At 41.3% G+C, this 26,557-nt stretch overlaps 1 protein-coding gene across 1 annotated transcript in view; it reads left to right on the top strand.

Annotated features, from left to right (window-relative positions):
• The window catches only part of LOC117252601 (transmembrane protein 132D), a 416,006-nt gene that overhangs the window by 108,737 nt on the left and 280,712 nt on the right, over positions 1–26,557 (top strand). The window contains exons 2-3 of the mRNA XM_078170586.1: positions 15,637–16,055; positions 17,989–18,563. Of these exons, the coding sequence (XP_078026712.1) occupies positions 15,637–16,055; positions 17,989–18,563 (994 nt within the window). The remainder of the gene's footprint in view (positions 1–15,636; positions 16,056–17,988; positions 18,564–26,557) is intronic.

Genomic DNA, 26,557 nt, shown 5'->3' with positions numbered 1-26,557 from the left:
TCTTCCCTCACTCTCCTCCTCCTCTACTTCCCCGTCCTCACTCCCCCTGCTCATCTCTTGTCTGTCCTCTTCCTGTCATGCTCGTCCTTCCCTTTTCCCATCCTTCACTCTCCTGCGTGATCTCTCCCAGACTTTCCTTTTCTGCTTCTCTTTCTGATGACCTATAGTCCTCCAAAGAAACTCATTTTCCTCCTCTCCTCTCCTCTCCTCTCCTCTCCTCTCCTCTCCCTCGCTACGTAGTTCCTATTGGTCCATTAAGTCAGTCGAGGCTGCGAGTCCTTTAGCCCCTTTATAAGCAGCTTTTACAAGTTGGCTGCCTGGCTGTGGACTACTGAAGGATAGAATTGAATGGCACTGAGGCCCAGTGGATTTATCCCTCCCTAGTATTCATAGCCAGAAGATCCTGGCCTGACACACACAGAGACTTTTCTTCACAACTCTGTTTTAATTGAAAGAACTTCTGCTTTGTTTGTTTATCACTCTTATTGGCTGCCATGTTCCAGGGCGAGGCGCCGCAGGTGATCGTGTTGGCTCAACCTGAGTGTATTACACAGAGCACAGAGTTGATTTATATTGTCTTACCTGCATCTTGTATCAAATGCCTGTAGGGCAAATTAAAAGAACAACCAATATTATCAACATGTCATCTCATTTTTCTCACTGTTACTATTGTTTTTTTGTTCTTTCGGTATTTTTCCATTTTGTAATCCCAGAATTTGTATTTTCTGCCAGATAACAAACTGATTACAAACTCAGATTCACTTCTAAGAGACCCAATACAGTAGCTCTCAAAGTGTTTTAGAATAGAGATGCTCAAAACACAACATGCCCTTCAATGGTGTGAATATCCCACCACGGTACTACTACTGTTACCAGCACTCAGCTGCTTGTCACTGTGTAGTGGCAAACTACTTTAAAATAAAAGTACTTTTTGTTTCACAGTTGTCACACACACACACAATTCACTCGAATGTACCAGCAGCCACTTTTGGACCATAACTCTCCAGTTGGGAACCAAAGCTTCAGTATGTATGCTGTTGTGATTTTTGGCATTTTCACCTGAAACGAGCTGAAATAAGCTACTTGTAAAAGTACTACATAGTAATGCAGAAATACTATTGCAAATGTGAGGCAAGACCACAGAAACTGTGCGTGTCTGTGTGTGTGTGTGTGTGTGTGTGTGTGTGTGGGAGTGAGTCATAGACTGTATAAAATAATGGACATAGCTACCATGATGTAACCCATAGGTTTGTGGGCTGCTGTTTTGAAGCCTCAAGTCCAGCATTTCAGCTGTTGCCATTTTTATTTATTTATTTGGAGCCAGAAGTGAACATATTTGGGCAAGAGGGTTAAGCTATAGAGGAGTGAGGGGTGCGTAGCTTTAAGCCTTTATAAAAACTGGTGAGTTACAAAAATTCACCATCTGTACAGTTTCCATAACGGGGAAATTATAGAGACCAAAACTGTTTTTGTACCAGGCTGTAAACCTTTTTGTTTCTGCTCTAAATTTGGGCATTTTAACATGCAGCTCTATAGAGTGCCGAAGTCATGCCCCTTCCGGTAGAGCTCATGGGACCTTAGATCGGAAAAAATATGAATGGCAGTGAATGGGGAGAGCAATATTATCTTTTGTTCCCCTTTGAGTTGCGACATGAAATCTAAATATGTTGTTAATGTATTTAAAACATAAATTTTAAGGTCAAGAAAGTCATACTTTGTGGTAAAACTGTTGAGATATAAACTTTTTAATTAGAAAGACTCGAGTACACAGGAGGAGGTCGCGTATGTGACGTCATAGCTTTCGCTCGCTTCCTGCAGCTTGGCCTCCCCGCTGAAATTCCAATGTTTTATGATTAATCGATTTATGATTGAAGATGTCTGTCTGTTTTGTGCCAGGTTGCAGTCACTCCAAGCTGCAGGAAGCGAGCGAAAGCTATGACGTCACATATGCAACCGCCTCCTGTGTAGTTTTTCTAATTACGTTTTTTTTTTTTTTTTCAAAAGCTTATATCTCAACAGTTTTACCACAAAGTATGACTTTCTTGACCTTAAAATGTATGTTTTAAATTCATTAACGACATATTTGGATTTCATGTCACAACTCAAACCAAAAGATAATATTTCTCTCCCCATTCACTGCCATTCATATTTTTTCCGATCTAATGTCCCATGAGCTTCACCGGAAAGGGCGTGACTTTGGCACTCTATAAGGATTGACTCGCTTTTGGAGCCAGCCTCAAGTGGCCATTAGAGGAAGTGCAGTTTTTGGCACTTCCATGTTGGCTTCATTTTTCAGCCGTGTGTGTGTGTGTGTGTGTGTGTGTGAGCCAGTATGTGTTTAGCATTTCCTGAACGCTGCTCCTCCATTTCCGTCTGTGCTGCTCAACTTCCTTCCTGAGAGGCCTTTTCTTACTTTCCCTCTGTCTCTGTCTCTCAGTGGTATGATGACCATTTAAAATTGCTCTTCACACTTCCCTGCATCTGCTGCCACAAACATGCACACATACATGCTCCAAGAGGCCGAGTGCAATGACCCCCCTACACCCACACGCACACACTTTGACATGACTAACAAAATTCACATCCACAATTCCCAAAGTCCTCCATCCCATCATCTTATCCTGTCAGTAAGTCCACCTCATCCCATCCTCCTCCTTCTCAAGAAGAGACTGAAAAATGCAGTGGATGGACAGAGTGAGGGAAAGTGATAAGGAAATTCAAGAGAGGTGGGTTTGGATGATAGAAAAAGGGAAAATATTGGTGAAGGAGAGAAAGATGGAACGGCAAATGGTACATTTAATTTCAACTTTTGGAGGGGACGTCTATTGAAGGTGCTGCAGAGGCCACTATAGTCATGTTCTTTCCCGAGGAGAACAGCCAATATACTGTGAATAATATAAGTAATCATTGGAAACGTAAAATCCAGACCTGAACAATGTGTTGAGCGAGGATCATTTTAGCTGTTCGTCTGACTTATAATACAGTAAAGGTGGTCATATGTTGGAAAAACAAGCCATTATGTCTTTGATGATTAATTAAAATGTGTATGTAAAGGAATAAATAAATAGTCAAAATTAATCTGGGTGTAAATCGCCACTAAAGGTCTTGTTCTTGGTTGGCCACTAATGCTGAAAAAATGATTAAAAAGAATAAAATAAAAAAAACAAAACATAAAAAATACCAAATGTTTTACAGCTGCAGACCACCTTAAAACTTAGACATTAAAATGTGCAAATAACAGTTTTGTCCTGTCTTCAAATGCTCAAAAAAGCCTCTGCCATTCATATTGTTGAGAGATGTCTCTGATGAAGATTAAACCTGTGCTATTATGCTAAAAATTATTATTATTATTTTTACTTATAATAGGTTTAAATAATGCAATAATGGAATAATATTTTCTGTTTTTAACATAATTTAGATACATTTGTAATGTTAAAGCTAAGATATAGGAATTTAACACATAAAACTTTAAAAAGACCTGCTCACACTGGCTGTAACCACTGTTTGTAAAAAGTGGGAGCAAATACCAAAGACTACAGAATCTTCCCCCATTGCCTCCGTCTCTCATGTGTTCGAAAAGTGTGAGAGCTGATGGAGGCAGGTGATTTATATGAAATTATTAGCTATGACATGTCTCCCTGTCCTCCCATTAAATTACACCTATAGAAAGGTGTAATGGGAAACAGAACAGGGCTAGAGACAAACAGAGGGGAGTGATGGTCATATGAGGCGGTATACAGGATGAAATTGAGAAAAAGAGGCAGACTGATAGAGAGAGAGAGAGAGAGAGAGAGAGAGAGAGAGATATTGGGTTCAAGGAAGTGGTGTGGGGGCTTAGTGGCAGAGGAGAGAGGTGGTAGTCAGACCATATCTGGGGAAATGTGACTCCACTGACCCAATGACAGGGACATCAATCAACAAGTGGTGTGTGGATGTGTGTGGGAGTATCAGGGATTGGGGGTACATAGAATTCTGTAAACACTCCGTGGACAAGGACAAAGTCAAAGTTAACTTTATGACAACTGAAAAAAAAAACTGTTTTTAAAGGTTTCTTATGGTGATGAATTCCAATTAGCAGCATTAGTCAGCGATTAAAGAGGTCTGGCAGTCAGCGATGTGAGGTTTAAAAGTGACATGAAATTATTAAGACAACTGGAAAGAGGACAAAGTCATTGTTCCTAAACTGCTGGGGAATAGGTCCAAAAAAAAGTTTGTAAATATGTCAACTGCGGCTGTCTTTAAAGGTACTATGCAGGAGTTTAAACAGTATCACCAGTGAAAGTTGGAGTGATAGCCAACCCTGATTGGCTATATTTGCTTTGTTTCGGCACTATGATCGTGATTTTTGTAGCATTCTCTCTGATGCATGCTGCTTATGGATTTGCACCTGGTCGCTATTTTTTATAAAGTCCCAACCTCGCCTGTCTGCTGTGCCCAGCACAGCTATTTCTTAGGATAGATTTTTTTAGGGCATGACCTACCCTACTCTCCCTCTAACTGGCCAGTACTCGTAGTCTTCATTGGTTAGGTGTAGGCAAGAGGAGCAGAATTGGTTAGGGTTGGGTAAGAATGCCAGTGTAAGCCAATCAGAAGGAGAGTAAGGCAGAGCAGGGCTGATTAGGCCTTCGCTGTCATAGGAGATGCAGGGAAATGCCAAGTTCAAAGTATCATCATTCGAGAGATTGTATGGTACCTTCCAAAAATGATTCTGAACAAATAAGTGCCCCACGAATGGCGTTATGACGTTACGTACTCAACATAAAGTAACATAAAGTTACATAATTAACGTAGGCAAGAAAGTAGAATTACGTAGGTTAGGTTTAGAAAATTAAGGTTATGTAGTTCAGGTTTAGGAAAATAGAGTTACACAGTTTAGGTTAAGAAAGTCTAGTTATGTATATTAGATTTAGGAAAGTCCAGTTTTGTAGGTTAGGTTATAAAAGTAGACTTATGTAGGTCAGGTTTAGGAAAGTAAAGTTATTCGGTTTAGGAAAGTAGAGTTACGTAGGTTGGGTTAGAAAAGTAAAGTTATGTACGTTAGATTTAGGAGAGTCCAGTTACATAGGTTAGATAAGAAAACTAAAAAAAAGTTTTCTATGTTAGGATTAGAAATTAAAATTATGTAGGTCAGGTTTAGGAAAGTAAAGTTACAAAGGTTAAGTTCAAGAAAAGGATCGAAGTGACCATGTACCTTGAAGTTCACTTGGTTTCACACGAGACATGAACACCAGTTTTCTGGGGGAAAGTCCTGTGTTTGACCCATGCACCACTCCAACCTGACTCCTTATGCAGACTTTCACTCTTTATACTACTCCCTTCTTTACTCCCATCAGCTCATTGGTTTCATGATTGTAGCCTTTCTAATTACATAGGTTATAGACAAACTACTAGCTCATGATAATGTGGTTTACATATGAGCTCTGGTGCAAATCTTTTTGTAGGTATGCCTAGGAATGACTTTTGTACGAGTCTAGTATACCTTTTAAAAACATAATATACACCAAACACAGACAAACTGCATCAACAAGGAAGAAAAGTGGTCACATAACAGATACATAGTATGCACGATTTAGGTGGTCAAAATATGAACACCTTACATTTTAATTCATCAGTTTCACAGTCTCAAACATTAGCTGAAGCATCAACACCTATCTGACACAGTCTCAACAACCTTATCCATAACAAGTTTTCTTATTTCCAGTTTGTTGCAGGGCTATTGCACTGGGTTTCATAATATTACTAGGTGTTTTGCTTACTTTCTTCAGCCCCTGTACCACTAATTGGTATACATCTATCCTTAAATTGTTGTGTGTTACACCAGAAATACAGCTTTTAGGAGATTGGCTTAATTGTCAGATTATTCAAAATGTCTTGAAACATACCACAGCTAATGGTTGAGTTCAAAACATTACAGTGTGTGGGCTCATTTGGAGCCACTGTAATGAAATCAGGGGATGTACTTGGATATTACTCACCACCAAAGTCACCCACATGTTCTCAGTAAATCATTAGCAATAGGTGCTGCATGATAGTACTTTATCATATCCTGAGTGACAGCAGGTGACGTGAATGACCCAAAAACTAAAGGACTTTTTATCTGATACATATTTTAAAGTGGTACTCCTGCAATTTTGTGTTTGGTACATAAAATCATAATCTTTTCATAAAAAGGGTTCAGACTTGAGCAGAAAATATCCTCCTGAGACCCGAACTTTTGTTTGGTATGTAATTTTAATTTCTCCTAGTTATTTGGGATCAGTAGGAGCGATAATTATAAAAACTAAACATTGTCAATGATAATTAAGTCCCAATGTTCTCAAAAGAGATTAAAATAAAGTCCCAGTGTCCTCAAATGAGACAATAAGAAAGTTCCAATGTCCTCTAACGAGTTGAATATTCCCAATGTCTTCAAAATGTCTTCAAAGGAGTACTTCCCAATTAACAGCGTCCAACCAAAGCACTCAAGATGTCCCTCTCCCCAGCAACTCTTTCCAGCTCCTCCTGGGGACCCCAAGGTGTTTCCAGGCCAGATGAGATATGTAATCCCTCCAGATACTCTGGGTCTACCCCGGGGCCTCTTACCCGTGGGACGTGCCTGGAACACCTCCAACAGGAGGCGCCCAGGAGGCATCCTGATCAGATGCCCGAACCACCTCAACTGACCCCTTTCTACGTGAAGGAGCAGCGGCTCTACACCAAGCTCCCTCAGTATGTCTGAGCTCCTCATCCTATCTCTAAGGCTGAGCCCAGCCACCCGCGGAGGAAACTCATTTCGGCCGCTTGTATCCGCAGTCTCATTCTTTCAGTCACTACCCAGAGCTCATGACCATAGGTGAGGGTTGGGACGTAGATAGACCAGTAAATCGAAAGTGTTACCTTCCCAGCTCAGCTCCCTCTTCGGTAGGATGGTCCCACACAGTGCCCGCATTACTGCAGAAGCCACACCAAACCACCCATCCACCCCATCCACCCCGTGCTCCATTCTACCCTGACTCGTGAGCAACACCCCAAGATACTTGAACTCCCTTGCTGACTTGTTTTTACATGGATTAGTGTATTGTGGTTTTACCACCACTAGATGGCACAAAAAAGTGTCCACAAACAAGGACAGCAGGTCTGTGTTAAGTAGAATGAAGTATAAGGTCCAGTAAACCCAAAATGTGATGTAATCATGTGAGGACACAGGGTCTCAGGAGGATATGTAAGGGATAATGTATAATGAGCCGGTGAATACTGGGAAAATAACTCCCGACAGGGGAATAGAACCCCGACGCGCAGCGTAGTCTCTCAGCTCAAACCTTCATCATCATTGGAGTTCCCCTTCAACATTTAAAAATGAGCACCAGTTAGGAGAGACTGTGCAGGATAGGAGATGGAGAGACAGGCAGAGAGGACGAGAGACGGAGAGACCACCAAAATAAATGCATGCTTGTGATGAATGTTCTGCTCAGAAATAGAAACCTCATCCCTCTCTCATCCTCTTCATCCTCCCTCACCCTATTACCTCTCCTCCTCAACACTCTTTCCTTGCTTTCTTCCACATCTCACACCATCTCCGTCTATATATCTCCCCGTATCCATCTGTATCTCTCCCATCTCTTTCTCAGATAGTGTGCCATCTGTGTGATCAATGGAGTTAATTCTTTTCAGGAAATTCTCCCATGATGGATTTTTCTTGCTGTGCTGTGTCTGTGCTGTATTTTTCTTTTTTTTTCCATGTGGGGGGTGGGGGACAATTTGCTCCTGTGGATAGAAGCTTTGAATGAAGCAAAAGCAAACTGATGTTTTCAAGCTTTTCATCAAACACTCGTCAGTTTTGGACATTTTGTTGTATTCTAACGGTTCGCAGATGTAGAAAAGCAGTTGTAGAAACATTTTACTTTTAACCGTGTGCTTGGAATAGCTTTGCTAAATGGTCAGTTCTGACAATTTACAAGGAATAGCTATTTGTTCAAGTGTGCAAGACAAACCTTAAGCAAGAAAAATAGGAGGACTGGCATAGAGGACCAAACAGATGGAGGGGAGCAGAGAGTGGAGGGAGAAGTGGTTTGTACACTGTTGTCATACATTAAAGGAAAATTGGGAGTAACAGGAAATCAAGAATAACATTCTGGAACATTTTGACACCTTCTGGCTTGGCAGTGCATGGCAACCCTGAACCATGCCAATGCACCACCAGCTGAAAATGAAACTGAGAGTATGCACAAAAAAGTTAAAGGTCCAGTGTGCAGGATTTAAGGGGTTATACTGGTAGAAATGGAATATAATATAATAAGCGCATTTTATTTAGTGTATAATCACCTGAAAATAAGAATTGTTGTGTTTTTGTTTCCTTACAATGAGCTGTTTATATCTGTGTTGGAAGTGGGTCCTTGTGCATGTTTCTATAGTAGCCCAGAATGGACAAACTCAACACTGGCTCTAGATAGGACCATTTGTGCATTCACATTTTCACATTGGCCACTGTAGTTAGCAGCCCCTTTGTGGCAAGAAGTGTTGAAAAAGCATATTATCCCTGCATGATCTAATCTGTAGCATTTAATTTACTCACTGCCATTCAGTGTTTGGAGAACATTTCTCCGACCTCTTTGTGTTTCCACCATTTTCTCCTCTGTTTAAGAAACTCTTTAGCCTCTCGAAAATCCTCCTCCCTGCTGCCAGCAGTTTTTCACCTTAGGAGCTCTTTTAAGGGCTAAGATGCTTTGTGAATAACTTATCTTTACAAGGACCTCGTCTTAATTTTAAGGGGAAATTCTAAGAAAACGCCATAATTCTGAGAATTTTCTTAGAATATCGTCACCAGGAGCAACTCTTTGTACTAGGAAGCTTTGTGAATACGGCCCCTGGTCTGTTAGTTTTGGAGAGGATGAGACCTCTGCCGATAATTCGGCTCCCGATAAAAGTTTCCTGAACAATGAACACTTAAGGAATTCTGACCAGGAGAAGTTTAAGCTGTTTGCAATCTGCAGTCTTCACCCCTAGATTTCACTTTATCCCCCTAAATGTTACACACTGGGCCTTTAAATGGAGCTATGGATAGTTTATATTCAAGTTCATGTTCTGTGTGCAACAGTTTGGCATTGCAGACGATGTTGTTGCAGCACTGAGTTTGTCCTACTTGTCTAAGCACACACAGACACACTTGCAGACAGGCTGATTGAAAGATAGCCCTGATCATGTGTGTATGTGTTTTGTGCCTCTCTAATTAAATATAAAAATCTGAGTCAATATTTAACCAACACAATATCATGCAGCCCTGATACCATTATCACATCTTGGTATCTCTCCCTCTCACTCTCGACTTGCTTCTCGCGGTCTTTCCTTCTTTCTTTTTCTTCCTGTCCTACACGCTTCACTGTGTTTTGATTATTGGCTGTGTGTGTGTGTGTGTGTACTTGGAAATAAAGCAGGATGGGCATTTTTTGGGGGGGGAAGAGGGATCACAGATGGGCCTTGTCAAATCTCTGTACATCTGGCTTTATTCCTGTCCAATTTTCCACACACACATAAGGACACACACATAAGGACAAACACACACACATTTTTATATACAGTAGACTTTGTCTCACACATGACTCACTTATGAAAAGTCTGCATATATGCACATTTACACTTTTGCTCATGTACAACTACATACTTATTTAACCATGCCTGCACATACAGGGACCCAGTGGAGCACTCATAAAGCCACACACAAAGGCACTTAGAAACATTTGTGTACACACACACACACACACACACACACACACACACAGACGCACTGTGCAGCAGGACACAGCGGGTATGGACTCCTGTTGTGGTTGTTGGTTGCCAAAGTAATGATGCCAGGGAATCTGGACCATGCCAAGTTTAATGGTAGCCAATGGCACACCAGTGTTTGGATGCCAGATTTCAAAGGGAACTACCCTGACTTGTAGCATAGCGCCACCTATTGAGCTGATCTTGGCCTGCCTCTCGTGTCTGTAATTCATATTTACATAATCATTTTTTGAGCTTCATGATGATGCAGTCCAGAAAATTGTGAAGCTTACATTTAAACGTCAATTTGATACAATACAAAACAAATTTTTCTACTGATCTGTTTAAAATCTATGATCATGAATAAATAAAGAACAGACATATGACCTGAGATGAAAGGAATACATTTCTTTCTAATTTTTCATACAAGTTTCATGATTCCATCCAAGGGTCAACCTTTGCCTGCATGAGAAAGCTCTGCGTGTGTGTGTGTGTGTGTGTGTGTGTGTTTGCCTGTCTGTGTGTATGTATGTGTCAGCTGTTCGAGGTCCCTGTCCGGGATTGGGACATATGCTTCATGAAACTCCTGTGGACACACACAGACACACGTGCAGGCCTTTGCACCTCAAGGACGCCCATAATAATTAGACAAGAATTAAAATAAATAAAAAAAAACCCTAAAGCTTACTGAGGCTAATGTGCTGATGTGTTTTGACCATGCGACCTATCTGTCAGTCAAAAGTAGATGATTACAAAGTACACTGAAAATTCAGCCTGGCTACATTTCAACCAGGTTTTTTTGCATGTGACTCTCAACCTCTCAGTATGAATGATAAGGTCCAGAACATGAAGTGTTTGCCTTCTGTGACCCTGCAGGCATAAATGTGCATAATGTCCACCTCTAATCCTACATGAAGTTTCACACTAAATAATGATTTAATATCCCTTTTATTTGATGTTTATTTTATTAGAAGTCCAGTGTGCAGACTTTATGGGAATATATTTGGCAGAAAATAATAAAATAAGTATGTTTTTTTGGTTTATAATCACCTGAATATAAGAATCGTTGTGCTTCCATTACCATAAAATGAGACAGTTACATTTACATAGGGAGCCGGTTCTCATCTATGGAGTCCGCCATGTTGCACCATCATGTTTCTATGGTAGCCCAGAACGGACAAACCAAACACTGGCTCCAGATAGAGCTGTTTCTGTTTTTTGAGATGGCCAGAGTAGTTAACAGTCCCTCTGCAATGAGCTGAACAGCATTGGAAAAACACTGATTTTTAACACCAAACTGCTTTATTCAGTGTTTTAACTGGTTGAAATCACTGGGTGGGTTTGTTTTGGAGAGAGGGAGACCTAGGCTAATAATTCGGCACCTGGCTAAAACCTCCTGAACGTTTGGATCTTAAGTTATCTGAGAAAAAAGGTGAGCACAGATCAGGTCCTTGGCGAACGGCCCATTGGAGAAACACTGATTTGTAACACGAAACTCCTTTATTCAGTGTTTTTTCTAGTTTTAGTCATCTGGTCCGTTAGTTTTGGAGATAAAGAGACCTCTGCGAATAATTCGGCTCCCAGTAAAAACCTCCTGAACATTGAGCATTGAAGGGATTCTTACCAGGAGTGGCACATGGGAAAACTTTCGGCTAAAATCTTCCACATGGCTCCTTTAAAGCCTCCTTCAGACTGGGAGATTTTAGAAATCTTGTAAATTTAGTGCAAGCTACAATGTGGGACATTCGTCCTTCTTTACGTGATCATGGTAAGAGCTGGAGGACACATCATACAGACAAGACTTCTACTGCCACAACTCAATAAGGTTTTCCTCTTTTCTGGAGTTCCAGACATTTCTTTGAGCACATTTTGTCTCTACGGTGAGCTGCTATCCATCTGTTTGTTTGGGTTTTGCGCCAGTGCGCCATTTCATGCTGCTTTTCTATTGGTTGGTTAGTAGACGTTAGTTTTGTTTGATTGCAAGACTGTGATAATGAAGAGATGGACATCCGACCTTTTCTGTTATTCCTCTGACCGACACTGTGATTATGCTCCTCTGATTGCATGCATTTGTTTTGCTACTTACTGCTTTCTATGGTGTTTGTTTTTTATCTTTTGCACATCACCGTACTTTGAGGTACCTCAGTAGTGTTGTTCTGTCCTTATTGGCTTATTGGCCTGATGTGGTGTCAGATACTCTACCCCATGTTGTTCATCTAACACTGTGTTTTGTTGTGTGTGTGTGTGTGTGTGTGTGTATATATATATATATATATATATATATATATACATCTTTAGACTGATGGTCTTTATGCATTTTTGTACATGTCTCTATTTATTTATAGGATATGTTTACGGACACTGTCATGGTGTCTGTGGGTCTGTTTATTTGTGTATAGACGCTCACGCGTATTTACATTGACTGTGAGGCGTGTGTGTGTGTGTGTGTGCACCTACGAACTTTTGTCCTTTCCTTCTTTCCCATATTAAGTACATGTACATTGTGGTGCCCTATGATATTATGAAACAAGGTACATTTTCTCTTTAAGTAGTTATGTTACCTGTTTTCTTTCTCCTTTCCTTGAACGCATCATTGCATCACGTGACCACATCATGTGCATATTTAAGATGGCGGCACCCTCCGTCTTATGAGTCTGATGAAGAGCATAACGCTCGAAACGTTACTTCATTAAACATTTCAGCATTGGAGCCCTGCGGCGTGCGAGCTGTTTGTTCTTCGTTTCAAGACTGTGACAATGGCCGTCCTTGAACCTCACTGGGTGACATAGGGTCTCTGTTTTAGAACCACAACCAAAGATGTAGCTACGTTCCTTTCACGACAGTTGTCTATTGTCTGGGGCTGCCCAGAATGGCACAGTGTGTACCAGGCTTTAAGTGTGAATAAAGCCAAAGAAGCTGTTTATTTTACCCTATTGTTGTTATTATTATGAGAGACATAACCTCTCTTGAACCTAAAAAGTTTGCCTCAGCATTAACTGTCTTCCTTTTCACCAAGTAAATAACACGCAGTAAAATCATGAATTTGAACTCTGAATTTCTTATTTTTCTTTCCTGTGTCTGAGTTTTTTGTCCCTTGTCACTATCCATCTCAACTTCTCCTCCAAAGCTTTAATGACACCGTACTATACACAGTGTTGGTGCAGGAGGGCATATCCATCTATTCCAAAAGTTGTCTTGGATTCTTCAGCAACAGAAATTCAACCATTCAATTTAGTGTCATTTTTAGTAAAGTTTATGCAGTCATCCTGTGTAACATAAAAATGCCAGTATCTCCAATCTGTCACACTGTACTTTGTGTTCACAATTTTTTTCCCCCCTATCGTCTCCCATTCTTTTCCCTCTTTTCGTCTCAGTCCTTTTAGTTTCCCCTTCTCTCACTCGTCTCACTCCTCTTTCCTTTATGTTTCTGTCTCTTTGTGTTTCTCTTTCCACGCCACCACCCACCGTCTCTCTCTCTTCCCTTTCTCCTTTTTCCTGTCTTTCTCCCTCCAAACTTATCCTTACGTGCCTACACACCATATCCAAACCAGCCTGCGTATTCATGTTGCACTGAGGTATCACTTTATGTCTCTGCTATTATTTTTTTGTGAAGTCGCCTCAGTATGACTTGCCCCAGACAGCGCTATGCTGTCCCACCCTCATTATATTTTCACACTCGGCTACCCTAGGACACAAGGAAACACACACACACACACACACACACTCACAAACACACATTTCCGCTCAAACCATCCACTGTATGTGTGTGTTTTGTTTGTGCCAGCGCCGGTTCGTCGGTGTGTTAAAATGGGAATCCATCCGTCTATTTTGGGAAAGTAAAACACATAATTTTATACATGTTCTCTGTAGTATTTTTACAGCAGTAACCATTTAATATCCTCATGTTGGTGTAAATTCTTTTTTTACAGTATGCTTATTTCTATGCTTCATGGTTGCCATTCCCCACACACATTTCCACACATTGCACTGCATGTGTCTAATCCCCATAAATGTGTGGTTTGTAAAAAAAAAAATGTGAGACTACCCTTCTAACTGCTCTTGGTGACTCACAGACTGTAGAAACACAGCCTCCATTAGCTGTACAGCTGACGAGCCATAGCTCAGCTTGTCAGCGGTTTTCCTGAAATGGACTGTATTTTCGTGTTGGGTCGTTGGCGAACATTTCGTTGAAAAGAATAAATCTTTTGGGTGAAACCGAACAGAATCACTTCCCTAAATGTTTCCGATTATTTCTCAGTTCAGTTGAGCTCTCAATCAGCTGCTATTGAACATTTCAGGGACTTTCTGAGTGAGTGATTGCATGTTCTGTGAATCAGTCACTGAACGTACCACACAGTGAATGTGAGCCCTGAATAATAGAGGGTCGCTGAGTCACTAAAGCTCAATTCAGTCTTGTGAAAATGTACATACTGTACATAACAGGGTAGAACATCAGCTTTCAGTTTGCAAATGGTATCTTTATATGGCTAAACTCCGTTCTCAGTTCACTGGTTGGAAAGCTGAACTGATTGTTACACCATGTTTAGGTTCAGTGACTACGGATGGTCGGAGCTCTGGTCAAGCACTGAACAATTCTGTGAACAAATGAGCAGATTCTCGTGATTTAGCACACTGAAATATGCTGCCAATCACATCAAACTTAACTTAATCTGCTCAGCAATGAAAACTAAAAACTGTTTCAAATATCTGCATTATGGTAGCGTTAAAGAAGGCACAGCTCGATGTAGGGTAATACTTTGTACTTTGTGGTTTTTCTTTGTACCATTAGATATTCATGACTCAATAAGCAACAATCACAGTGAGAAAAAAGAAAAAGCCCACCATCATCTGATTCATCTGAAATCTCAAATGTGAAATAACAAAAACTGTTCCATTTTTGGCAGAAAAATAGTGTGCTCATAGTAAGAAGTTGATTAAAAAAAGATTTTTAGGCCCTGAGGTGCAGTCAGTTTAACTGTTAGTAGCTTTTATGGTGACTAAACCCAAAACTCTAGCAAAAAAAAGCTCTGAACTTAACTAAACCACAATATAATTAACTGTGGCTCATGTTAGCATTCAGCTAACACTCATATTCAAAGACTTCACAATAAGTGATCAGTGTGGCAGTTCAGTGTAATACAATGTAATGCTGACCAGCCAAACAGAGGCTGAATAACAAATACTGAGTGATGGAGGATAAAGAGTAGGGATAAAAAGCTCCCTCCCATTACAGCACAGCCATTGCAACCCCTTGTCCTCTTTGGAAATGAGATACCGCACAAAAACCCCGATAATCCCAAGCTCCAAACTCCTAAGCTTTACGAGATGTCTGGTAAATACACCAGGAAATGAATCAAAACTGAATGTAAATATATGGAAATAAACTGCCAAAGAGCAATATGTCATCTTTGATATATGCTGGTGTAATGCCTTCTGAATGGAGATTTAAAATAAAAAGTGATGCATTAATGTAGAGCTGTGATGCTGAGTCTATCACTCTTGTACACACTACTAGATGATGTATTTACGCTTGTTTCTCCGTGTAAAGAAACTGTTAAGAAACGCCGTGCACTGTGGTATATGTTGTGGCAGCAGGTTGTAATGCATGTGTGAATTTATGTGAAAAAGCTGATAGATGGATGCATGTATTTATATCAGCGTGCGTATCCAGTAAAAATGCATTTCACAGGTCAATGAGTCACGGATTTACTCACTGTTTGTTGACTTGACTTTAATAGATAATTTGGATGCTTTGGATTTCAGTCACAAATGACACTGTAAGCTCGACATGTTTCAGCCAGGCTTTGCATTAGTTATCTGTTCCATGAAAGGCATGTTTTTATAATTAATGAAGCTAATCTTTTTCCTTCTGTTTCCTCTTCCCCTGTCTCTCCACAGTGTTTGACAGCCAAGCAGGAGCAGCAGGAGCTGGAACAGGAGGAGGGCTGGACTCATCCCAGCCCCGTTTCTCCTCCTCCCTCCCCACCTACCTCCCCGCCCAGTGCCAACTAAGTGGTGCTGACTCCGCCTTCTTTCTCCGGGAAGCCAATCAGGAGGTTATGCGAAATGGCAGCCTGTCATCTCGGACTGAGCCCTTCTTCCTCCAACAGCTGGAACCAGCCATTGCCGCCCCGCAGTCCCTGCCGAGCGTCAATTGCAGCTACGGAAACCTGAGCATTGAGCAGCCGATACCAGTGGAGCTGCTTCAGGGTCCGCCACCGCATCTGCTAGTGACGACGAACCAGGTGACACTGAACTGGAAGGTCAAAGGTCAAGTGGTGGTGCCCAAAGTGGGGTCAACACGGCCCTGGATACAGGTACTGGCAGTTTAATGTGTCACTATCAATCTTCATAGAGATTTTAAGGGGCTGGTCCAAAAAACTATTTTTTTCCAAGCTGAAAATGCCAAGCGCTCCTATGGAGATGCCCAGCTGGGCGTAATTGAGAGTGCTTTGGCGGTGCTGCATTTTTTTAGCTGGGATGCTTTGGTTGCATCTGGTTGCTATGATATGGAATGTCCATTGAAGTATAAATGTCAGCGCATGGTAGAGTACTTGCTTTGGATAAAGCGAAGGCTGAAGGACATAGGAAGAGGACAGACCCACCAATCTGTGTGGGCTCAAAAGTACAAACATATTTTAGTATGTATTGTGTAGTATTTGTCCCTTCTCCACTGTGACTAAATGGCTGGGTAAAAAGCGACAGTGACGAGTGCAGTGTTACACTCAAACTGGAACATTTATCATCTCTCACCACTCAGAAACAAAAAAAAAAACAAACAAAAATGCCAAACATCCATCTCAGTGCAGAATAGACACTCAGCGCCTCGTGACTCTGCTGGCGTTTGTATTGTAGCCTATGAGTGCTCTCAGACCTAGAGTTGTCTTGCTTTGGTCTGAATCAGGGACTTATTTTGTTACAAAGTTGTATAATTGCCTAGAGTTGGTTCGTGTTCTCACGGCAGCATTTACAAGCGGACCAGATCAAATGCTTTGCACGAGAAATCTGTTCTTTGATTGGTCAGAATTCCATGCAGGAAAAATCCAGGAAGTAAACCAAACATTGAAGAAGAGTACACTTGCAAGATAAATGTGACACTTTCTAATGTCACAATGGAGGGACAACTACGCAGGTTGATTTTAGCGCTGGTCATCGTGGACTATATTGCTGTCATTGTTCATTTTAGTCAAACCGTACAGTTTGAAAACGAGGCGCAGCTCCAACTAGAAAACAATGTTTTGATGCATTGGATGTGCTGAATGTGCATATTAAGGCAGTACAGGAGGAGGTGCACATTAATAATCCTCCAGGACTGTAACATGCTCATGTTTAACCCAAACAGTGTGTCATGTGACTGCAGTTGGTTCAGATCCAGATCGGAACACGTTCTCACCACAAACAAACCGCACCAGAGTTTGTTTGTAACTGGACCGAAACCACCTCTTCAAGAAGGTCTCGGTCCGGTTGTTTTGGTGCACATCCAAGTGTGATAAGTGTTCACAACTGCCCGAACAAACTGCACTTAGGGGGCAAACAAACTTGAGTTCGATTGAACTGAATCAAACAGGGCAGGTTTCAAAGCACCCTAAATATACAGTGCTTCAGTTGCACAGAGTTAAAATAAATATGTTAGCCTCAGGAAAAAATGCAAGACATGATCCCAAGTTTTTTTTGTAAATGTAATTAAAGAATAGTCCGAGGATGCACACATAAATAATACTCCAATCCCATACAAGAAACATGATCAAATCCAAAGGTTTGCATCTATCAATTTATTGTATGTTTATCTGTATGCTCATGCATTCAATCATTACATAATCATTATTGACTACTTGCAGCTTATTCCTGTGCTAGGAATTGAGTGAGAGCTGTGAGGGTGAACCAAAACAATGAAGTTGCAGACTGGAATATTGACTACAAACACTCTACAGAGCAGAGAGGCTGCAGGGTCGGGGGATAAATCTCTCTGGGTTTGACACTATGAACAACACCTTTCACATCACACTGTAATTTGATCCATTGTTAATGTACATATAGTTCAGCTTTAAATAATATACTCTGTGCATATGCAAAAATCTGTCAGCATAAGAATAATATTAGAGCTGATGATTATTTCCCACCCCATTTTGTGTGTTTCTGTGTTTTAACATGATTATTAACTGTCTTTTTTGGTTTTGATATCTTGTTGGCTAGCTGTCCATCATATGATTTACCCATCATTATTATTGTTTGCATTTGTTTTGTCCCCAGGTGCTCTTTTATCTGGTAGGGAGGCGTTGGGATGAGCCTGACCCGCCTCCTCCAGCCCTCCTCCCATGTGTCAGAGCCATGGCCATCCGTGACACCAGTGAAGCAGCACCCTCGGCGGGCTGCCGACTCGTGGGACCATCTGGCATCTGTGTTGTCCGTCTGGAGATTCCCCCAGCTTGGTTTACACCGCCGCAAGTGAGAAAAAGACCTCCTGAAGTGACTCTGCCATCAGTGGATGTGTATTACTCAATCATACCAGTGGAAGGGGCTGGTCAAGAGTGTCCCCCCATTGTTAACGAGCCATGGAGAGGTCAGAGCGCCAACATCGGGCCTCTTGGAGGCCTGGGCTTGGGCCTCGGGCAGTGGAGCTCCCTAGTAGATGGGGGTCTTCAGGACTTGCTGAAAGCTGGCTCTGTGGTAATGACCATGGGCCCAGTTTCTGCCAAAGGAGAAAAACTGAGACTGGATGAAAATGTGGAGGTTCTGGTGCCACCCAGCCCTGTTCGGCTTGGCAAGACAGTAGCGTTTGGCATCTACATGAAGACTGGCTCAAACACGGAACAGTTTACATTGAGGTAGGAACACAAATGCTTTCATATAACTTGTTTGGCTTTGGTTTCATTTAGTATTCTGTTCCCTTTTTGTCTCATTTTACTTTTTCTTGGGTTTCTCTCTAATTCTTTTGTCTATCACCTCCACGTATTTCTTTCCTTCTCATCTACTCTGTCTCGTCTTGCTACGCTGCTGCCTCCTGAGGGTGATAGCTGTCACCTTTGTGTACTCAGCCTCTTTCAGGAGCCAGCAATGCAAATAACAACCTCATGATTATTCATGACTGATCCAAGGAGAGATGAAAACAGAGAATGAGAAGCGGGATGGGGAAAGGGTGACTGGGGGGGACTGAAGGTTGGGGAGACAGGGAAATAAAAGAAAGGGCATAAAATTAGAGTAGATCCAGGTTTCTCAAACTGAAGGGTAGTACCAAAATGCCTCTCAGGTGTGCTTCAAGAGGTCACCTACATGGTTTCCCACATAATCTGCAATATGTTTTCATGCACTCCCATCCTGGAAACAAATTTCTTTTTGGTTCGCTGGCTGGAAATGAGTTTACAACCCCTGATCTAGACTAAGCCTGCATCTGCATCCCATCACTGCCTCATCATTTCACTGACTTTAGGGATTTCAGACTGATAAATGACAGATTTATCATTTTTCACAATTTATTATTCTAGCTGGAGAACATCCCAGCACACAACACCGAGGCTGAATATAGCATCACTAAAACAATATACTCCTATGAGGTTAGAGCTATTGAGAACATTTTAGAGAGCTACTCTGAGCAACTTTAAATACATTTTTCCCTATTTCAGTCTCACATCCACTCAAAGAAAACTTGGAATACACTGAACACGGTAATTGGCACATGTCAACTGACTTCTCTTTTTACATGAGGCTTGAACATTTTTTCAGATCATTTGCGCAGAATGTCAAAGAAATCAATTTTACATAATGAAAGCTGCACATTGTCTTTGAAATCGCTTCAGTTGCTGCACGCAATTGGATGACAATAATACCCTTCCAATGTGAACCATGAAGAGGATGCCTGATATGTGAGAATGTCTGAAAAATAAAGTGTCTTAGCATCTAATCGTCTTTGACGTGTATTGACTTATTTTGGGGGATTGGACCTCCACTTGGTTTGAGGGTCGGGAGAGCTGGGTCTCCACATACTAAAGGGTAAAGTCTTGTTTCCACTAAGCAGTCCAGTCCAGTCCAGTTCAGTTCAGTTCAGTTCAGTTCAGTCCGCTACAAATTAGAATGATTATTTCTGTGTTCTCATTGTCAAAAGGTATGGATGGTACCATGTTGTTTTTTTTTTGAGGTACCAAGCATACTGATCTGATACTAAAAGTTGGAGCACTGCAGTCTGTTCATTGGTCAAGAGGGGATTGTCACTGTTGCTTGACTCAATGCACAAACCTGCTATTCTTAAATGAACTTACAGTTGTATAGCACCTCTCCAGTCTTCTGGCCTAATGGAGGCTTATGGCGCCCCAGATTCCCCCCAGAATTGAAACCACAAAATATCTCCATACTGCTCATCCGTAGTGATCTTGAATTTTTGAATCTGGGGCACCTTAAGCCTCCATTAGGTGGAGTTGTGTTGCTACCCCCTCTCCCCTGGGATTTCCGCAAGTGTTGTGAGGACTCTAAAACTTCACCTGAGCTTCTATCGGCATATGGGTGAGTAGAAAATGGGTGAATTTTCATTTTTGGGTGCACTATCCCTTTAAAGTACTTTTCTAGTGGAGGGTCACATTCACACAAGCATCAATACAATACATCTCTCATACACGCACACACACACACACACACACACACACACACACACACACTGTTGGTACATTTGGGATTTAGTATATTGCCCATACTTGGACATGTAGTCTGGCATAGTGGGGGTTGAATCGCACATCTTCTGATCAGTGGATGACTTACTCCTGAGCCACAGCCACCCAGTATCCTATTAACTGCGACAGAGACTCTAAAGACACCAGCATGTTCTTTTTTGTTCTGTAAATATTGGCATGCAACCCAGTTCCATGGACGATCATCGAGGTTCTGACATTGCTCTGCACTGCTACTAAAGATGAAATACAGCATGAGCTGCATGGAGCAGTGATGCGGCATCTGATAACAACCCTGCCTACATTTGAGAGATCTGTGGTGAAAACGCAAAACAGACTTAGGGTTTACAGTGTTTGGTGAAAGCATGGCTTAATTTGTCCCCTCGAAACAGCTGCAGTAAAGTCGGGAGTCAACCAAGCATTGTGTCTACACACTGAGTAGTCCACATGGTGTGGTCTGACTGGAAGTCGCCAGCCAAATTTTACTGCAGTTGTGGCAAAAAGTAGGTGTTGGCAGGGTTGTACTTTCTCCCATCTGAATAAGAGGTTAATCCCAACCTGTCTCTTAAAATGGCTGGACATTAGAAAGCCTTTTTGTAATTTTCATATAGTTACATGTCGCTTTGGATTTGCAAGGCCTTTAAAGTTCATTGCAGACCATCTGAAAAGTAATTACACAGCACTAGCATAGCTTCTTTAATATGAAATGAGTGGATCTCTGTGTTGCAGCAATAAACTTGCAATTTTGTAATTGATAAGTGATTTAATTCTGTGTTGCCCTGCAGACAGGTTTTCTGAAATGTCAGTAGGACCAGGAAGCAAAGGCAGTACACATCAAACACTTGTGAGGAAGATGATCCTTGGCAATGGGGGTTTGAATACATAAATGACAAGTGAAAACTGACTTGAGGCATGATTTACTTTTACTTTTAACACCTTGATAAGTCTGATTTGACCTCTTAACAGGTTGTTGTAAACAAATTTGCTCTTTGTTTCCTACATATTTAATTAAAAGATGCAGAAAAAAAAACATCTGTCATCAGTGGGATCACTGCTGTGTGTGTCTTTGTGCTCAATCATGTCTGAGGTCACTTGAGGACACCGGAGGAAAAGAACAAGTGGCTAGACTGCACTGCACCTTGTACTGCTACCTGCTGATAGAATACACACACACTACTACACACACTGCTTCACACAGCTACACACACGGTCACACAGATGGAGGGAAATAAATACTCCACCGACACCTTGTCTGCACACTTTCAGCTATGTATACACACAGTTCTTTACAGTCCACACACACATAGACACACAGGTGCTGCACACACTTGTTTACTGTGTGTGTATCCAGCACACACACACACAAACACACATAGAAGTGATGAGGTGGCCTCTTTGGTTCCCCCTACAGACACTTTGTCTCTGTCTTTGTTGTACAACACCACTGCTGTGGGTGTGTGCTTGAGCGTGTGTGTGCACATACGCGTGTGTGTGGTACCTCTACACAAAGATAGTGGAGGAATAAAATCAGCCTCTTCTTTTTTATGGCATCATATCTATATCTCAGCAGGTCTTGCTGTATTCTATTTTGTTCTGATATTTTTTCAGCCATATGTGTGTCATGTTCATTTTGAGGAACATCCAATTTAAAAATCTCTAGGCATGTATTCCACTTATCTCTCTGTTTGCATCTGAGTTGTGTGTGTGTCTGTGTGTGTGTGTGTGTGTGTGTGTGCGCGCCCATCCTACCTGCAGCTCTTGCCCTCTGCCCTGGCATACAGTCCCATGGATAATCTCCCATGTTAGAGGCACAGTCAGACATGTAATAAGGCTTAAGTGGATCTCATTCCTGTGTGTGTGTGTGTGTGTGTGTGTGTGTGTGACACATAATAAGCCTTAAGTGTGCTCCATCACACTGAGGTGATGTGATTATGATAAACTGCTGAAGAGATGGGGGGACACGGAGAGAGAACGAGAGAGAGCGAGACAGACAGACAGAGATAGGAAGGAAAGGAGAGAGAATAAAAAAAGGAAATGAGAGAGACCGCACCGGGTAAGAGCAGAAAGAAGGGGAGAGAAAAGCTTCATTCATTTGCATCTCCTTACTCTAAAGCTCTTTCAAAATGTAGAGGTGCGAGGACGGAGGACTCGGGGCAGCACACATTTGATAAATTGGATTGGGCATCCTTGCTGTATCACCTGTCACCGGGCATGTAGTCTCACATAACCGTACATGATTCTGTCACTTTGTGATGAGAGTACTCGTCTGAAAGCACCAGTGGAAACTGTGGTTGCGGATGTCTGAGACAACCGGTACTGATTGAGTAACACCACCAAGTCCTCTTCCCCCAGTTCAGTCAAATTTTGTATTTGAATCATCGACTCACCATTTTCAGATTTTAAATTTTATCATTCAGTTCTTTCACAACCACAGCTGTTCCCAGATACGCCTCTGCTAACTCTGGCCTTCATTTTGCACAATTGTAACTTTAAATTGAATACCGCATTTCTCTGTAAAGTTATCACCACACTCTTGTTATTCATTCATTTCCTTTCATTCTTTGCAAGACATGAAAAAAGATAATTCATTGAACTTCCATTCAACAGGAGGTAAAAGCCTCATTGGGATTAAAAATCTTTTCTTTTTTTTTTTTTTTTTTACCAGTGTCTTGGTCAAGACAGGCAGCAGCACAAATAACAAACACACATAACAATTAAAAATGAAAATGAAGAACAACTAACAGATATTAAAAGACATCAAAAAAACATATTACAATCCCTCAAAACATCTACTGGCAAATGTGCTTGCCTCCAAGTTATTTAGACACACTTTAAATATGAACAATGAGACCAGCTCTTGAAGATTTAGGTAGGTTTGCAACTGATTTAAACTTTGCAACTGACTGTTTGGCGCAGCATCTGCAGTGATGCGGGCGCTGTGCGGGATCGTTGTGGTGACGAGAGAGCTGAGCCAGAAGACAAAGCTTTTGTTTTACTGGTCCATCTACTTCCCAACCCTTACCTATGGTCATGAGCTCTGGGTAATGACCTAAAGAATGAGAGTCCTTCGCGGATATAAGCGGCCAAAATGAGTTTCCTCAAGAGGGTGGCTGGGCTCTGCCATAGAGGTAGGGTAAGGAGCTCGGACATCTGGAGGGAGCTCGGATTATAGCTGCTGCTCCTACGTGTCGAAATGGACCCAATAGACCCAGAACACGCTGGAGGGATTACGTATCTCATCTGGCCTGGGAATGCTTCGGGGTCCCCCAGGAGGAGCTGGAAAGCATTGCTGAAGAGAGGGACGTCTGCAATGCTTTGCTCCGCCTGCTGCCCCTGCGATACGAATTCGGGTAAGTGATTGAAAATGGATGGATGGATGCAACTGATTCCACCCAAGGGAGCAGCATACCTAAACACCCTTTTTCCTAGTTCAGTATGGACTTTAAGATGAGTTAGTAAAAATAAGTCCTAGGAGCAAAGACACTAACTTCCCACGCTTTTTTATAGGACGTAGATTCGTAGGTGTGAGGGTGGAAGACCAAAAAAAGCCTTATGAATAAGAATGTGTCATTGGTTAAGTCTATGGGTGGACAGGGCAAACCTTCTAACTCAAGCATACAAAGAGCAATGATGAATAAGGGCTTTGAGATGTGTAATAAATCTCATTGCTCCATGTTAGACAGTATCCAGCTTGTGTAGGCATTGTGAAGATTCACGAAGCATCACCATGGTCCAGTACAGATATAAAAGTGGCAGCAACAAGCCTCTTTTTGCCCTCAGAGGAAAAACAAGACTTGGTTTTAAAACAAAACGCCATCTTAACTGCTGTTTATCAGCTGTCTCTAAATGTGAGGCTTAAAAGAAATACAATCAACGATTACAATTCCAAAATACTTATGAGATACAACCTTAGTCTCAGAATGCTGAAAAGTGGTGATAGAGGTGAGGGGAGTTTTGTTTTGTCAGCTTTTGAAACAAGTTTTACATCACACAAGGTAAGTTGTACAGTATTAAAGCCAGTTGTAGCTGACAACAGCCTGGTTTGGTCTAGACACAGAGCAGTATATCACAGTATCATCGGCATAGAAGTGGAAATATGTGTTGGAAACATTTTGATCAAGACTTCTGTTATATATAATGAAATTGAGTGGTACCAGGACCAGTCCCTGGGGCATGAAGCGAATGCTATTGACATTTCTCCACCGCAAAAAGTCATTCATTTCCCAAGTAAAAGGGTCAATCGTATATGAAAGTTTGCTATTAAAATAAAGCCAGTTTTGCACATAAACAAATTGTCTTCACTTTATATTTACCAAGTGGCAAATGCTTCTGTAGTATTAATTCAGAGGATGGTAATGATGTGCCAAAATGTGTCAGAAAAGTTTAGTAAAGGGTAAAAGCAAAGGCAAAACAGGGAAAATCGAATTTGTTAATTTCAAAACTGAAGTCTCTTCGACTACCACATGCACAGTCACTGCAGTCTGCTGCTCCAAGAGCTGTGATAGATATAGTGCCAGTATCACAGACTGTGACTGAATAAAAATGATATCAGTAGACAATTAAACATGTTTATGACTGAAAGAACACAAAAGACATATGAGATGTGCTAGATGAGTCTGAAATTGGTTTTTGACACTGTTACTCAAGCTTAGATATTAATAAGAATGCCAAGATAATGGGCCAAACTTAAATGAACTGGCCAAGATTCATTTTAAAAGGACAAGAGGAGATTATAAAATGGAGAGACCTTTTAGTTAATTAAGAAGTACTACCAAAAAGAGTATGTGTGTTTTTGTGCTCATTGTGTTCAACTTTTTCACCTGATATTTAAAAAAGAAAAGGCCTTTTAATCAAAAAGGGGTTATTTATCCTGCTTGTTATATCAGCCTTTTATGGTTATATCAGATTATCTGCAGCCTTCTGATTATTATACTGATTTCTAATGCATAACGTCCTGCTCTGTTTCCACTTTGCCGCATGTGGAGAATGCATATAATTATGTCCCATTTTCCAGTAAAAGCCCTATAGGACACACACTCCTTACTGCAACCTCCTCTCTTCAAAGATCCATTTTATTAAGTGGAACAGCCTTAAAGATGAAAGAACAATGTTGGCATCAGTGTCAAATAAAAAAAAAAAACAAAGAGGCGTGTAGACAGCAGGGAGGCAAGATGGTTGCTTGAATTTGGCCAAGCAGACCTGTGCCATGTTGTTTTTTGTTGAGCTACCTAAAGACACTGTCAAACAATAAGTCGATTGTCTCCATATAATTTTGTTTCCATTTGCGTTGCTACAGTACATTTGTTCTGTCTGTGCAGGTAAATTGGCCGTTGCTTCTTGTCCTACTACTCAGTATGTCCAATACTTATTCAGCCTCCTCCTTAAATATCACAAATATATTTTCCTGTGTGCCAGAGAAGGACAGATATAAATACATATGCCCCCTAAAAATATAATAGGATAAAATTGCTGTCATGAACATGCTTTGGGCTGATTCACAACTGGATTTTAAGGATATAGCATAGTGAAAAGGGACATTGAAAATTATGTTTTTTTTTGCAACCTTTAGAAATGATACAAAGCTTCAAATGAGCTGTACATGACATTCAGAGCATATTTATGATTCAGAGTGTTAGCCAAAATTGCCTGCACATGGCTCTCATGGCAGTGGCTGAGTGCTAACAATGGCAACAGTGCTAACAGAGCTAACAGTGTTAAAGAGGGGAAAGTGGAATGGGGTCAGAGGTAACTGTCTACCATAACAAAGAACAGAGAAGCTCAAATTACAACCACTGACTGTTTGAAATATTGGACATAGCCACCATGATGTCACCCATTGGTTTGTTGACCTTTGATATGAAGCATTAATTTTGGCATTTTTGACTGTCGCCAACTTGTTATTTTTGGAGGGTGGAGATAACCCTGAGGCTAGCTGCTAACTTAGTTAACACAGTGCTCTTACGCCAACTCTGAAAATGCTGATGCTAAGACTTTTTTAGGCATGCAAAATGTTACAGTTAACTTTCGTGATCTGAAACACACCGAAATCGCGACACTTAAGCCTGTACTCTCCTAATGTGGGCTACGCCATGGTTACATTACCGAACCATTAGCTGCTAGCTTAGTTAGCACAGTGCACTTACACCACCAAGAAACAGGCTTCA

This window comes from Epinephelus lanceolatus, chromosome 9, assembly GCF_041903045.1.
Source record: "Epinephelus lanceolatus isolate andai-2023 chromosome 9, ASM4190304v1, whole genome shotgun sequence".
In the NCBI taxonomy this organism is placed as follows: Eukaryota; Metazoa; Chordata; class Actinopteri; order Perciformes; family Serranidae; genus Epinephelus; species Epinephelus lanceolatus.
Note: the sequence above shows the minus strand (reverse complement) of the source record. Positions and strands in the feature narration are given on the sequence as shown.